General features: G+C 48.3%; 2 protein-coding genes and 1 long non-coding RNA gene across 5 annotated transcripts in view; 1 reads left to right on the top strand and 2 right to left on the bottom strand.

Moving 5' to 3' along the window:
- RPS18 (ribosomal protein S18) overlaps positions 1-5,256 on the bottom strand; it is a 17,432-nt gene extending 12,176 nt beyond the window's left edge. Inside the window, 1 exon segment of the mRNA XM_048293341.1 lies at positions 5,155-5,256. Coding sequence (XP_048149298.1) covers positions 5,155-5,157 — 3 coding nt within the window. The 5' untranslated portion in view covers positions 5,158-5,256.
- LOC125320927 lies at positions 3,144-5,023 on the bottom strand. Of its 2 annotated transcripts, none has more exons than XR_007201351.1 (3): positions 4,358-5,023; positions 3,745-4,037; positions 3,144-3,338 (listed from the first exon to the last, which is right to left on the bottom strand). It is a non-coding gene; the product is annotated as an uncharacterized LOC125320927 (long non-coding RNA). The 2 variants fall into 2 exon arrangements; XR_007201352.1 differs by having other exon boundaries at positions 4,559-4,583.
- Positions 5,239-15,835, top strand: VPS52 (VPS52 subunit of GARP complex). 2 transcript variants are annotated; one of them, XM_048293340.1, is made up of 7 exons: positions 5,239-5,292; positions 5,423-5,504; positions 5,861-5,913; positions 6,003-6,078; positions 6,212-6,279; positions 10,841-10,986; positions 15,614-15,835. In XM_048293340.1, the coding sequence occupies exons 1-7, from the start codon at positions 5,254-5,256 to the stop codon at positions 15,816-15,818; spliced, it is 669 nt and encodes a 222-aa protein (XP_048149297.1). In that variant the 5' UTR covers positions 5,239-5,253; the 3' UTR covers positions 15,819-15,835. The 2 variants fall into 2 exon arrangements, with proteins under 2 accessions (XP_048149297.1, XP_048149295.1); XM_048293338.1 differs by having other exon boundaries at positions 10,811-10,986.

Here is a 15,835-nt window from a genome sequence, read left to right as displayed (position 1 = left end):
TGGGATATTTGGGGATGTTTGGGGATATTTTGGGATGTTTTGGGGATATTTTGGGATGTTTTGGGGATATTTTGGGGATATTTTGGGACTTTCTGGGATATTTTAGGATATTTAGGGATATTTGGGGACGTTTTGGGACTTTTTGGGATATTTTAGGGATATTTGGGGACGTTTTGGGATATTTGGGGATATTTTGGGACATTTGGGACATTTTGGGGATATTTCGGGGATATTTTTGGGCCAATTTTGGGGATATTTTGGGACTTTTTGGGATATTTTAGGACATTTAGGGACATTTGGGGATATTTTTGGGCCAATTTTGGGGATATTTGGGGACGTTTTGGGACTTTTTGGGATGTTTGGGGACGTTTGGGGACATTTGGGGGATATTTGGGGATATTTTGGGGATATTTTTGTGACATTCAGGGACATTTTAGAGACACTTGGGGATGGTTGGAGATATTTTGGGACTTTTTGGGATATTTTGGGACTTTTTGGGATGTTTGGGGACATTTGGGGGATATTTTGGGGATATTTTGGGGGTATTTTGGGGGTATTTTGGGACTTTTTGGGATGTTTTTGGAGATATTTCGGGACATTTTCGGATATTTGGGAACATTTTGGGATATTATGGGATATTTTTGGGACATTTGGGGATATTTTTGGGGATATTTTTGGGGATTTTTTGGGGTATTTTGGGATTTTTTGGGATATTTGGGGATCTTTTGGGACTATTTGGGGATATTTTGGGACTTTTGGGGATATTTTGGAACATTTGGGACATTTTGGGGATACTTTTGGGGATTTTTTGGGGATATTTTGGGACTTTTTGGGATATTTTAGGATATTTAGGGATATTTGAGGATATTTTAGGGATATTTGGGGACGTTTTGGGGATACTTTTGGGGATTTTTTGGGACTTTTTTGGGCCAATTTTGGGGATATTTGGGGACGTTTTGGGACTTTTTTGGGATATTTGGGGACATTTTGGGATATTTGGGGATATTTTTGGGACTTTTTGGGATATTTTGGGACATTTGGGGATATTTGGGGATATTTTTGGGGATATTTTGGGACTTTCTGGGATATTTTAGGATATTTAGGGATATTTGGGAATATTTTGGGACATTTGGGGATATTTTGGGGATATTTTTGGGGATATTTTGGGAACATTTTGGGACATTTTGGGGATATTTGGGGATATTTTGGGACTTTTGGGGATATTTTAGGACATTTAGGGATATTTGGGGATATTTTTGGGCCAATTTTGGGGATATTTGGGGACGTTTTGGGACTTTTTGGGATATTTGGGGATATTTTGGGGAAATTCGGGGTCATTCTGGGGAAATTTTGCAGATATTCGGAGATGTTTTGGGGACATTTTGGGATCTTTTGGGGATATTTGGGGATGTTTTGGGGGTATTTTGGGACTTTTTGACACTTTTTGGGATATTTTAGGACATTCAGGGATATTTGGGGATATTTTTGGGCCAATTTTGGGGATATTTGGGGACGTTTTGGGACTTTTTGGGATATTTTGGGACTTTTTGGGATATTTGGGGATGTCTTGGAGATATTTTGGGACTTTCTGGGATATTTTAGGACATTTAGGGATATTTAGGGGACATTTTAGGACTTTTTGGGATATTTTTGGGGATATTTGGGGATGTTTGGGGATATTTTGGGGATATTTGGGTCATTCTGGGGAAATTTTGCAGATATTCGGAAACGTTTTGGGGACATTTTGGGATCTTTTGGGGATATTTGCGGATGTTTTGGGACTTTTTTGGGGATGTTTGGGGATATTTTGGGAGTTTTTGGGACATTTTGGGGATGTTTGGGGATATTTTGGGGAAATTTGGGGGCGTTTGGGCACATTTTGGGGACATTTTAAGGACGTTTGGGGATATTTTGGGAACATTTTGGGACATTTTGGGGATGTTTGGGGATATTTTGGGACTTTTTGGGATATTTGGGAATAATTTGGGATATCTGGGGACGATTTGGAATATTTGGGGATGTTTGGGGATATTTTGGGGAAATTTTGCAGATAATGGGGGATGTTTTGGGGACATCTGGGGATATTTTTGGGATCTTTTGGGGATATTTGGGGTCGTTCTGGGATTTTCTGGGATCTTTTGGGGATATTTGGGGATATTTTTGGACTTTTGGGATATTCTGGGGATATTTTGGGATATTTGGGGATATTTTTGGGGATATTTTGAGAACATTTGGGGACATCTGGGGATTTTTTGGGGACATTTTTGGATATTTTGGGACTCTTGGGGATATTTTGGGGACACTTTAAGGGCATTTTAGGGATATTTTGGAGATATTTTGGCACTTTTGGGGATATTTAGGGGACATTTTGGGATATTTTGGGACTTTCTGGGATATTCGGCGATGTTTGGGATATTTTGGGGAAATTTGGGGTCATTCTGGGGAAATTTTGCAGATATTCGGGGACGTTTTGGGGACATTTTGGGATCTTTTGGGGACTTTTGGGGATATGTTGGGACTTTTGGGGATATTTTGGGATATTTGGAGATATTTTGGGGACATTTGGGGATATTTCTGGGGACATTTTCAGACTTTTTGGGATATTTGAGGATATTTTGGGACACTTTGTGGACATTTTGGGGTATTTTGGGGATGTTTGGGGATATTTTGGGGACATTTGGGGCTATTTCGGGACATTTTTGGGGATATTTTGGGACATTTGGAGATACTTTGGGGACATTCTGGGACTTACGGCGATATTTTGGGGATATTTTGGGATGTTTGAGGACATTCTGGGGTGATTTTGAGCATATTTGGGGACATTTTGGGGACATTTAAGGATATTTTGAGGACGTTTGAGAACGTTTGGGGATACTTTGGGATATTTTAGGGACATTTTGGGGAGATTTTGGGACACTTTGGGGACATTTTGGGACATTTGGAAATACTTTGGGGATGCTTGAGGATATTTTGACGACTTTTGGGGTAATTTGGGGACATTTCGGGGTCATTTGGGGACATTATGGGGACATTTGGGGACAATTGGCAAGCGGGGAGGGCGCCAGGGACACCTTGGGGACAGTTTGGGGACAGTTTGAGGGGATTTGGGGACAAATTTGAGGGGATTGGGGACACTTTGGGGGGGCTTGGGGACACCTTGGGGACAATTTGAGAGAATTGGGGACAATTTGGGGGGGTTGGGGACACCTTGGGGACCTCAGGGACATCACTGTCCCCCCTGTTTGGGGACAGTTTGAGGGGCTTGGGGACACTTTTGTGGGGGGGGGGTTGGGGACACCTGGAGGGGCTCGGGGACACCTTGGGGACCTCAGGGACACCTTGGGGACAGTTTGGGGACAGTTTTGGGGGGATTGGGGACACCAGGACGGGCTCGGGAACACCTTGGGGTTCTCAGGGACACTTTGGGGACAGTTTGAGAGGATTGGGGACAATTTTGGGGGCTTGGGGACAGTTTGGGGACAGTTTGAGGGGATTTGGGGACACTTTTGGAGGAGTTGGGGACACCTTGGGGACACTTTGAGGGAGTTGGGGACAATTTGGGGGGGTTGGGGGACACCTGGAGGGGCTCGGGGACACCTTGGAGACCTCAGGGACATCCTGGGGACAGTTTGGGGACAGTTTTGGGGGGCTTGGGACACTTTTTTGGGGGGTTGGGGACACCTTGGGGACCTCGGGGACATCCTGGGGACACCTTGGGGATGGTTTGAGGGGGTTGGGGGACACCTTGGGGACACTTTGAGGGGATTTAGGGACACTTTTAGGGACCTCAGGGACATCCTGGGGACAATTTCAGGGGGTTGGGGACACTTTTGGGGGGGGGTTGGGGACACCTGAAGGGATTGGGGACACCTCGGGGACGGTTTGAAGGGGTTGGGGACACTTTTGAGGGGATTTGGGACACTTTTGGGGGGCTTGGGGACACTTGGGGGACAGTTTGAGGGGCTTGGGGACACCCTGAGGACTTCAGAGACACCTTGGGGACAGTTTGGGGACACTTTTGAGGGGCTTGGGGACACCTTGGGGACCTCAGGGACACTTTGGGGACAGTTTGAGGGGACTGGAGACACTTTTGGGGGGCTTGGGGACACCCGGAGGGGCTTGGGGACACCTTGGGGACAGTTTGAGGGGATTTGGGGACACTTTTGGACGGTTGGGGACACCTTGGGGACCTCAGGGACACTTTGGGGACAGTTTGAGAGGATTGGGGACAATTTTGGGGGCTTGGGGACAGTTTGGGGACAGTTTGAGGGGATTTGGGGACACTTTTGGAGGAGTTGGGGACACTTTGGGGACAGTTTGAGGCAGTTGGGGACACTTTTGGGGGGGTTGGGGACACCTGAAGGGGCTTGGGGACACCTTGGGGACACTTTGAGAGGATTGGGGACACTTTTTGAGGAGGTTGGGGACACCTTGGGGACAGTTTGGGGACACTTTTGAGGGGGATTTGGGGACACTTTTGGGGGGTTGGGGACACCTTGGGGACCTCAGGGACATCCTGAGGGCAGTTTGGGGACACTTTTGGAGGAGTTGGGGACACCTGGAGGGGCTTGGGGACACCTTGGGGACACTTTGGGGACAATTTGAGGGGCTTGGGGACACCCTGGGGACCTCGGGGACACCTTGGGGACAGTTTGAGAGGGGTTAAGGACACCTGGAAGGGCTTGGGGACACCTCGGGGGACCTCACGAGCCCTTTGGGGACAGTTTTAAGGAGACTTGCTCCGATTTTAAGGACATTTGGGACACTTTGGGGCAATTTCAGCGCGCCCATCCTGAGGGGGGGGGGGAATGTTGAGGGCCACAAGAGCGAGTTGACCCCACCCAGGGGGTGTCGCACGTCCCCAAGCGCGGTGCCACCACCCTCCCCCAGGCCTTGGGGACACCCGGGGCCACCCGCGGCCCTGAGGGGGAGCGAGGGGCGAAGCCGCCATGAGGGGACCCAAGGCCGCCATGACACCTGAGGGATGGGGGGGGGTCGGACATTCGCGCCCCTGCCGCCTCCATCGCCGCGCGCCGCCGCTCCTTTCCCACCCCGCCGCCTCTCCCGCTCCCGCCGCAACCTCCCCGTGCCCTTCCCGCCGCTCCCCGCCCTCCCCCGCGCCCCGATGGCGGCGGATCCCGGCCGGGTTCTCACCATGGCTGCGGCCTCCGCGGGGCTGTGTCGGAGGAAGGGAGAAAGAAGAAGGCGGAAGTGACGTCATCGCGCCGCGCCTGCGCGCCGTGCGTCGGCAAGATGGCGGCGGAGGCGGAGGTAGCGCCGGCACCGGGAGAGGTTTTGGGGGATGCAGGGATTAGCGGGGAGCGGTTTTTTGGGGGGATTTTGGGGGTTTTTCGGGATGATTTCGCAATGGCGGCAGGGTCTGGAGGGGGATGGCGGCGTTGCTGAAGCGGTTGTGCCGCAGGTGGCGGCGGTGGAGGCGCCGCTGGAGGCGGAGCTGGAGGCGGAGCTGGACCTGGAGGGGGCGGAGCTGGAGGAGGTGGATGGTGAGAGGGGCGGAGCCAACCACGAGGGGGCGTGGTCATTGCCCTTATATGGGCATGCTGTCAATGGAGGGGGCGTGGCCACCAACGAGGGGGCGTGGCCATGCCCTTATACGGGCATGCCCGCCCTACTGAGGCCGCATTGCCGTCAATGGAGGGGGCGTGGCCTGTGGGAAAGGGCGTGGCCAAGGCGGACGGAACCATTGGCGATGCGCACGGGGGGGGGGAGGGGAGGGGGGTGTGCCCCAATTTCCCCTTTTTTTCCCCCATTTTTCCGCCTTTTTTTTCCCAATTTTTTTCCCCACCCTTTTCCCAATTTTTTTTCTCCTTTTTCCCATTTTTCCCCCCCTTTTTCCCAGTGCACATCCAGGAGAACCTGGAGGACGCCCTGGTGCAGGAGGCGCTGCAGACCGTGAGTGGTTCCTCCCTAAAAATATCCCCAAAAATTTCCTCCAAAAATGTCCCCAGATGTCCCAAAACGTCCCCAAATTCCCGTTGCAGGGCGTGGACCTGCGCCAGTATTCCCGGCAGGTGGAGCTGGAGCTGCAGGAGGTGGAGAGGGCCTCGATCCAGGATTGTATCCTCCCAAAATTGTCCCCAAAATCCCCTAAATCCTCCCCCAAAACCCCCTAAAAGTGACCCCAAATACCCCAAAATGACCCCAAAATGTCCCCAAAGTGGCCCCAAAGTGGCCCTTGACCCCCTCGGAGACATCCGGGAGAGCGAGAACATCGCGGAGCTGCACAACCAGATCAGCGCCTGCGACACCATCCTCGAGGTACCGGCCCCAAAACGGCCCCAAATGGCCCCAAAATGGCCCCCAATGGCCCCAAAATGGCACCAAATGGTCCAAAATTGCCCCAAATTGGCCCCAAATTGGATCAAAATGGCTCAAAAATGGTCCCAAATGGCCCCCAAATCCCCCAAAATGGCCTCAAATGGTTCAAATGTAGCCCCAAATGGCCCCAAAATGGCCTCAAATGGCCCCAAAATGGCACCAAATGGTCCAAATTGGCCCCAAATTGGCTCAAAATGGCCCCAAATTGCACCAAAATGGCACAAATGGCCCCAAAATGGCCCCAAATGGCCCCAAAATGGCACCAAATGTCCTCAAGATTGCCTGAATTGGTCCAAAATGGCCCAAAATGGCACCAAATGGCCCCAAAATGGCCCCCAAATGTCCTCAAGATTGCTTGAATTGGTCCAAAGTGGCCCAAAATGGCACCAAATGGCCCCAAAATGGCCCCAAATGTCCTCAAGATTGCTTGAATTGGTCCAAAATGGCCCAAAATGGCCCCAAAATGGCACCAAATGGTCCAAAATGGCCCCAAATGGTCCAAAATTGGCCCAAATTGGCTCAAAATGGCTCCAAAATGGTCCCAAGTGGCCCCAAAATTCCCCCAAATGGCACCAAAATGGCCCCAAATGTCCTCAAGATTGCCCAAATTGGCCCCAAATGGCCCCAAATTGCACCAAAAAAGGCCCCTAATGGCCCCAAAATGGCCCCCAAATGGCCCCAAGTGTCCTCAAGATTGCCCGAATGGTCCAAAATGGCCCCAAAACGGCACCAAATGGCCCCAAAATGGCCTCAAATGTCCTCAAGATTGCCCAAATTGGCCCAAAATGGCCCCAAATTGCACCAAAATGGCACAAATGGCCCCAAAATGCCCTCAAATGGCCCCAAATGGTCCAAAATTGGCCCAAATTGACCCCAAATTGGCTTAAAAATGGCCCCCCCCTAATAGCACCAAAATGGCCCAAAAATGGCACCCAAAATGGCCTCAAATGGTCCATAAACGGCCCCGGCTCAAATGACCCATAAATGGCCCCAAATGGCCCCAATTGGCTCCAAATGTCCTCAAGATTGCCCAAATTGGCCCAAAATGGCCCCAAATGGCACCAAAATGGCCTCGAATGGCCCCAAAATGTCCTCAAGATTGCCCAAATTGGCCCTAAATGGCCCCAAATGGCCCCAAATCTCCTTAAATGGCTCCAAGTGGCCCCAAAATGTCCTCAAATGGCCCCAAAATGCCCCCAAATGGCCCCAAAATGCCCCCAAATGGTCCCAGTTGGCTCCAAATGTCCTCAAGATTGCCCAAATTGGCCTCAAATGGCCCCAAAATGGGCTCAAATGGCCCCAAAATGGCCCCAAAAAGGACCCAAATTGCCCCAAATGTCCTCAAGATTGCCCAAATTGGCCCCAAATGGCCCCAAAATGGCAGCAGAATGGCTTAAAATGGCCCCAAATGGCCCCAGAATGTCCCCAAATGGTCCCAAATGGCCCCAAAATGTCTCTAAATGCCCCTAAAATCGCCCAGAATATCCTCAAATGGCCCCCAAAATGGCCCCAAATTCCCCATGGCCTCAAATGGTCCCAAAGGCCCTAAATGGCCCCAAAATGCCGAACAGTCTCCCAAAAACACCACAAATCCCCCTAAAAAGCCCCTCCCAAAAATCCTGAAAAAGCCCCAACAAAATCCCCAAAAAAGACCAAAATTGTCCCAAACTGTCCCCAGTGTCCCCAAGCTGTCCCTAAATGTCCAAAACACCCCCCTAAAATCCCCAGAAATGCCCCAAAAATCCCCTAAAAGCACCACAAAATCCCCTAAAAAAGCCCCAAAAAAATCCCCCCAAAATTCCCAAAAACCCCCCAAAATCCCAAAAAAGCCCCAAGATGTCCCAAACAGACCCAAGTCCCCCATAAATGCAAAATAACCCCCCCCAAACACCAAAAAATCCCCCAAAAATCCCCCCAAAATCCCCAAAAAATCCCCAAAAAGCCCAAAATCCCCCAAATCGTCCCCAGCTGTCCCTAGGTCTCCCAAACCCCCTAAAAACCCCCAAAAAACCCCTAAAACCCCCCCAAAAAATCCCCCCAAAATCCAAAAAAATCCCCAAAAAATCCAAAAAATCCCCAAAAGCCCCAAACTGTCCCAAACTGTCCCAAACCCCCCTAAAAACACCAAACAATCCCCTAAAAAATCTGCAAAAAATAAAAAAATCAAAAAAATCCCCAAAAAATCCTCCAAAAAAATCCCAAAAAATCCCAAAAATCCCCAAACTGTCCCAAACCCCCTAAAAACACCAAAAACCCCCCAAAACATAAAAAAATCCCAAAAAATCCCCCCAAAATCCAAAAAAATCCCCAAACTGTCCCCAAACCCCTAAAACACCAAAAAAAACCCCAAAAGATAACAAAAAGTCCTAAAAAATCCCCCCAAAATAAAAAAAATCCGCAAAAGAGCCGCAAAAAATCAAAAAAATCCCAAAAAATCCCAAAAAATCCAAAAAATCCCAAAAAGCCCCAAAAAAATCCCAAAAATCCCCAAAAAATCCCCAAAAAATCCAAAAAATCCCAAAAAACCCCAAACTGTCCCAAACTACCCCAAACCCCCTAAAACCACCAAAAAATCCCCTAAAAAAGCTGCAAAAAAAAAATCAAAAAATCCCAAAAAAACCCCCAAAAAATCCCAAAAAATCCCCAAAAAATCCCCAAAAATCCCAAAAAATCCCAAAAAATCCCAAAAAACCCCAAACTGTCCCAAACAGTCCCAAACCCCCCTAAAACCACCAAAAAAATCCCCAAAATATCCCCTAGAAAATCCACAAAAAATCAAAAAAAATCCACAAAAATCCGTTAAAAATCCAAAAACCCCCAAAAAACCCCCCAAAAAAATCCCACAAAATCCCAAAAAATCAAAAAAATCCCCAAAAACCGCAAACTGTCCCAAACTGTCCCAAACCCCCCTAAAACCACCAAAAAAATCCCCAAAATATCCTCTAGAAAATCCGCAAAAAATCTGCAAAAAATCCGTAAAAAATCCAAAAAACCCCCAAAAAACCCCCCAAAAAAAATCCCAAAAATCAAAAAAATCCCCAAAAATCCCAAAAACCCCAAACTGTCCCAAACTGTCCCAAACTGTCCCAAACCCCCCTAAAAACACCAAAAAATCCCCTAAAAAATCGACAAAAAAATCAAAAAAAATCCGCAAAAAATCCGTTAAAAATCCAAAAAAAACCCCCAAAACCCCCCAAAAAATCCCAAAAAATCCAAAAAATAAAAAAAAATCCAAAAAATCCCAGAAACCCCCAAACTGTCCCAAACTGTCCCAAACCCCTATCCCCTAGAAAATCCGCAAAAAATCAAAAAAAATCCGCAAAAAATCCGTAAAAAATCCAAAAAACCCCAAAAGACCCCCAAAAAAATCCCAAAAAATCCCCAAAAATCCCAAAACCCCCAAACTGTCCCAAACCCCCCTAAAACCACCAAAAAATCCCCTAAAAAATCCGCAAAAAATAAAAAAAAATCCGCAAAAAATCCGTAAAAAAACCAAAAAACCCCCAAAACCCCCTAAAAAAATCCCAAAAAATCCCAAAAAATCAAAAAAAATCCCCAAAAACCGCAAACTGTCCCAAACTGTCCCAAACCCCCCTAAAAACACCAAAAAATCCCCAAAATACCCTCTAAAAAATCTGCAAAAAATCCGCAAAAAATCCGTAAAAAATCCAAAAAACCCCCAAAAAACCCCCCAAAAAAATCCCAAAAATCCCAAAAAATCCCCAAAAATCCCAAAAAACCCCAAACTGTCCCAAACTGTCCCAAACTGTCCCAAACCCCCCTAAAACCACCAAAAAATCCCCTAAAAAATCGACAAAAAATCAAAAAAAATCCGCAAAAAATCCGTTAAAAATCCAAAAAAACCCCCAAAACCCCCCAAAAATCCCAAAAAATCCCAAAAAAAATCAAAAAAAATCCAAAAAATCCCAGAAACCCCAAACTGTCCCAAACTGTCCCAAACCCCCCTGAAAACACCAAAAAATCCCCAAAATATCGCCTAGAAAATCCGCAAAAAATCAAAAAAAATCCGCAAAAAATCCGTAAAAAATCCAAAAAACCCCCAAAAGACCCCCAAAAAAATCCCAAAAAATCCCCAAAAATCCCAAAACCCCCAAACTGTCCCAAACTGTCCCAAACCCCCCTAAAACCACCAAAAAATCCCCTAAAAAATCCGCAAAAAATCCAAAAAAATCCGCAAAAAATCCGTAAAAAAAACCAAAAAACCCCCAAAACCCCCTAAAAAAATCCCAAAAAATCCCAAAAAATCAAAAAAAATCCCAAAAAACCGCAAACTGTCCCAAACTGTCCCAAACCCCCCTAAAAACACCAAAAAATCCCCAAAATATCCTCTAGAAAATCCGCAAAAAATCCGCAAAAAATCCGTAAAAAATCCAAAAAACCCCCCAAAAAAATCCCAAAAAATCCCCAAAAATTCCCAAAAAACCCCGACCTGTCCCTGATTGGTTGGCAGCGCATGGAGCAGATGCTGGGCTCGTTCCAGAGCTCGCTGAGCTCGCTGAGCTGGGAGATCCGGGCGCTGCAGGACGAGGCCGGCGCCATGAACCTGCGGCTGCGCAACCGCCGGGAGGTGCGGCAGCGCCTCGGGGGGCTCCTGGACGAGCTCGTGGTGCCCCCGGACATGATCAGGTGGGACAGAATTCCCGGGAAAACGGGCACTGGGGGGAAAAAACGGATTTGGGGGGAAAAAAACGGGATTTGGGGGAAAAAAAACGGAGTTTGGGAGCGAAAAGATGAAGTTGAGGGATGAAAAAACGGGGTTTGGGGCTGAAAGAATGGGGTCTGGGGAGAGAAATCTGGGGAAAACTGGGATTTGGGGAGCAAAAACTGGGATTTGGGGGCAAAAACTGGGAAAAAATGGGGTTTGGGGGTGAAAAAATGGGATTTGGGGGGGAAAAAATGGGATTTGGGGGGGAAAAAAACGGGATTTGGGGCGAAAGAATGGGGTCTGGGAGAGCAATCTGGGAAAAAATGGGATTTGGGGAGAGAAATCTGGGGAAAATGGGATTTGGGGAGAGAAAAATGGGATTGGGGGACAAAAACTGGGATTTGGGGCAAAAATCTGGGAAAAAATGGGGTTTGGGGGTGAAAAAATGGGATTTGGGGAGAGAAAAATGGGGAAAAATTGGGATTTGGGGGTCGAAAACCTGGGATTCGGGGACCAAAACTGGGATTTAGGCACAAAAAATGGGGATTTGGGGACTAAAAACTGGGATTTGGGGACCAAAACTGGGATTTGGGGATGAAAAAACTGGGAAAAACTGGGATTCGGGAATGAAAACCTGGGATTTGGGGGCAAAAATCTGGGATAAAATGGGGTTTGGGGAGAGAAAAGTGGCCAAAAATGGGATCTGGGGACTAAAAAAATGGGATTGGGGGAGAGAAATCTGGAACAAACTGGGATTTGGGGATGAGAAACTGGGAAAACCTGGGATTCGGGGACTAAAAGTGGGATTTGGGGAGGAGAGGTGGGATTTGGGGAGAAAACCTGGGATTTGGGTACTGAAAACTGGGATTGGGGGACCAAAAATCTGGGAAAAAATGGGATTTGGGGGCAGAAAACCAAAGTTTGGGGCTGAAAAGCTGGGATTTGGGGAGAGAAATCTGGAAAAAATGGGATTTGGGCATAAAAACTGGGATTTGGGGGCAAAAACCTGGGAAAAAATGGGGTTTGGGTGAAAAAAAACGGAGTTTGGGAGCGAAAAAATGGGGTTTGGGGATGAAAAACTGGGATTGGAGGAGAGAAATCTGGGGGAAAATGGGATTTGTGGAGAGAAAACTGGGATTGGGGGACAAAAACTGGGATTTGGGGGCAAAAATCTGGGAAAAAATGGGGTTTGGGGATGAAAAACTGGGATTTGGGGGTGAAAAAATGGGATTTGGGGGGGAAAAAAACGGGATTTGGGGCGAAAAAATGGGGTCTGGGGAGAGCAATCTGGGAAAAAATGGGATTTGGGGAGAGAAATCTGGGGAAAACTGGGATTTGGGGAGCAAAAACTGGGATTTGGGGGCAAAAATCTGGAAAAAATGGGGTTTGGGGATAAAAAGCTGGGATTTGGGAGAGAAAAATGGGGAAAAATTGGGATTTGGGGGTCGAAAACCTGGGATTCGGGGACCAAATCCCAGAAAAACCTGGGATTCGGGGACCAAAACTGGGATTTAGGCACAAAAAATGGGGATTTGGGGACTAAAAACTGGGATTTGGGGACCAAAACTGGGATTTGGGGATGAAAAAACTGGGAAAAACTGGGATTCGGGAATGAAAACCTGGGATTTGGGGGCAAAAATCTGGGAAAAAATGGGGTTTGGGGAGAGAAAAGTGGCCAAAAAATGGGATCTGGGGACTAAAAAATGGGATTGGGGGAGAGAAATCTGGAACAAACTGGGATTTGGGGATGAGAAACTGGAAAAACCTGGGATTCGGGGACTAAAAGTGGGATTTTGGGGAGGAGAGGTGGGATTTGGGGAGAAAACCTGGGATTTGGGTACTGAAAACTGGGATTGGGGGACCAAAAATCTGGGGAAAAATGGGGTTTGGGGGCAGAAAACCAAAGTTTGGGGCTGAAAAGCTGGGATTTGGGGAGAGAAATCTGGGAAAAAATGGGATTTGGGCATAAAACCTGGGATTTGGGGGCAAAAACCTGGGAAAAAATGGGGTTTGGGTGAAAAAAAACGGAGTTTGGGAGCGAAAAAATGGGGTTTGGGGATGAAAAACTGGGATTTGGGGAGAGAAATTTGGGGAAAAATGGGATTTGTGGAGAGAAAAATGGGATTGGGGGACAAAAACTGGGATTTGGGGGCAAAAATCTGGGAAAAAATGGGGTTTGGGGATGAAAAACTGGGATTTGGGGAGAGAAAAATGGGGAAAAATTGGGATTTGGGGGTCAAAAACCTGGGATTCGGGGACCGAAAAACGGGATTTGGGGATGAAAACTGGGATTTGGGGGACCGAAAAACGGGATTTGGGGACCAAAATTGGGATTTGGGGACCGAAAAACGGGATTTGGGGATGAAAACTGGGAATCTGGGCACAGAAAGCTGGGATTTGAGGACTAACAGTGGGATTTGGGCACTAACAGTGGGATTTGGGGACAAACAGTGGGATTTGGGTACTAAAAGTGGGATTTGGGGACTAACAGTGGGATTTGGGCACTAACAGCGGGATTTGGGGACTAACAGTGGGATTTGGGGACTAACAGTGGGATTTGGGCACTAACAGTGGGATTTGGGGACTAACAGTGGGATTTGGGCACTAACAGTGGGATTTGGGCACTAACAGTGGGATTTGGGGACTAAAAGTGGGATTTGGGCACTAACAGCGGGATTTGGGCACTAACAGTGGGATTTGGGGACTAACAGTGGGATTTGGGCACTAACAGTGGGATTTGGGGACTAACAGTGGGATTTGGGCACTAACAGTGGGATTTGGGCACTAACAGTGGGATTTGGGGACTAACAGTGGGATTTGGGCACTAACAGTGGGATTTGGGGACTAACAGTGGGATTTGGGCACTAACAGTGGGATTTGGGCACTAACAGTGGGATTTGGGCACTAACAGTGGGATTTGGGGACTAACAGTGGGATTTGGGCACTAACAGTGGGATTTGGGGACTAACAGTGGGATTTGGGCACTAACAGTGGGATTTGGGCACTAACAGTGGGATTTGGGGACAAACAGTGGGATTTGGGGACTAACAGTGGGATTTGGGGACTAACAGTGGGATTTGGGCACTAACAGTGGGATTTGGGCACTAACAGTGGGATTTGGGCACTAACAGTGGGATTTGGGCACTAACAGTGGGATTTGGGCACTAACAGTGGGATTTGGGCACTAACAGTGGGATTTGGGCACTAACAGTGGGATTTGGGCACTAACAGTGGGATTTGGGACTAACAGTGGGATTTGGGGACAAACAGTGGGATTTGGGCACTAACAGTGGGATTTGGGCACTAACAGTGGGATTTGGGCACTAACAGTGGGATTTGGGGACTAACAGTGGGATTTGGGCACTAACAGTGGGATTTGGGGACAAACAGTGGGATTTGGGGACTAACAGTGGGATTTGGGGACAAACAGTGGGATTTGGGGACTAACAGTGGGATTTGGGGACTAACAGTGGGATTTGGGCACTAACAGTGGGATTTGGGCACTAACAGTGGGATTTGGGGACTAACAGTGGGATTTGGGCACTAACAGTGGGATTTGGGGACAAACAGTGGGATTTGGGGACTAACAGTGGGATTTGGGGACTAACAGTGGGATTTGGGGACTAACAGTGGGATTTGGGCACTAACAGTGGGATTTGGGCACTAACAGCGGGATTTGGGCACTAACAGTGGGATTTGGGGACTAACAGTGGGATTTGGGCACTAAAAGTGGGATTTGGGGACTAAAAGTGGGATTTGGGGACTAACAGTGGGATTTGGGGTCGAAAGGCGGGATTTGGGGACTAACAGTGGGATTTGGGGACAAACAGTGGGATTTGGGCACTAACAGTGGGATTTGGGCACTAACAGTGGGATTTGGGGACTAACAGTGGGATTTGGGGTCGAAAGGCGGGATTTGGGGAGGTTGGAGAGGCCGGGAGGGGCGGCAGCGCCTCGGGGGGCTCCTGGACGAGCTCGTGGTGCCCCGGACAGGATCAGGTGGGACAGAATTCCCGGGAAAACGGGCACTGGGGGGAAAAAACGGGATTTGGGGGGAAAAAAACGGGATTTGGGGGAAAAAAACGAGATTTGGGGGCGAAAGAATGGGGTCTGGGGAGAGCAATCTGGGAAAAAATGGGATTTGGGGAGAGAAATCTGGGGAAAAATGGGATTTGGGGAGAGAAAAATGGGATTGGGGGATAAAAACTGGGATTTGGGGGCAAAAATCTGGGAAAAAATGGGGTTTGGGGATGAAAAACTGGGATTTGGGGAGAGAAAAATGGGGAAAAATTAGGATTTGGGGACCGAAAAACGGGGTTTGGGGATGAAAACTGGGAATCTGGGCACAGAAACCGCCGCTGACGGCGCCGGAATTCCTGGAGATTTGGAGCTCCAGAACCCCGGATTTTGGGGGGAATTTTGACCAATTTTGAGGGAATTTGAGGGAATTTTGATAGATTTTGATGGATTTTGCTGGGATTTTGTTGGCTTTTGAGGGAATTTGCTGGAATTTGCTGGGATTTTGTCAGATTTTGAGGGAATTTGCCGGGATTTTGCCGGACTTTTCCCGGCTTTCCCGGGATTCTGAGGGCCTCTCCCCGTTCCCAGCGTGATCCTGGAGGCGCCGGTGACGGCGCCGGAGTTCCTGGAGCAGCTGCGGGAGCTGAACGGGAAGATCGAGGCGGTGAAGGAGCAGGCGTTCCGCGACACCCTGGCCTGCGCCGACGTGCAGCACGTGCTGGACCGCCTCCGCATCAAGGTGAATTCCCAGAATTCCCAAAAATTCACCCCAAAAATCCCCGTGGGAATCTGAAAAAAATTCCCTGGAAA

The sequence above is a fragment of the Corvus hawaiiensis genome, unplaced genomic scaffold, assembly GCF_020740725.1.
Source record: "Corvus hawaiiensis isolate bCorHaw1 unplaced genomic scaffold, bCorHaw1.pri.cur scaffold_294_ctg1, whole genome shotgun sequence".
NCBI lineage: Eukaryota > Metazoa > Chordata > Aves > Passeriformes > Corvidae > Corvus > Corvus hawaiiensis.
This window is presented reverse-complemented; position numbering and strand designations above follow the sequence as displayed.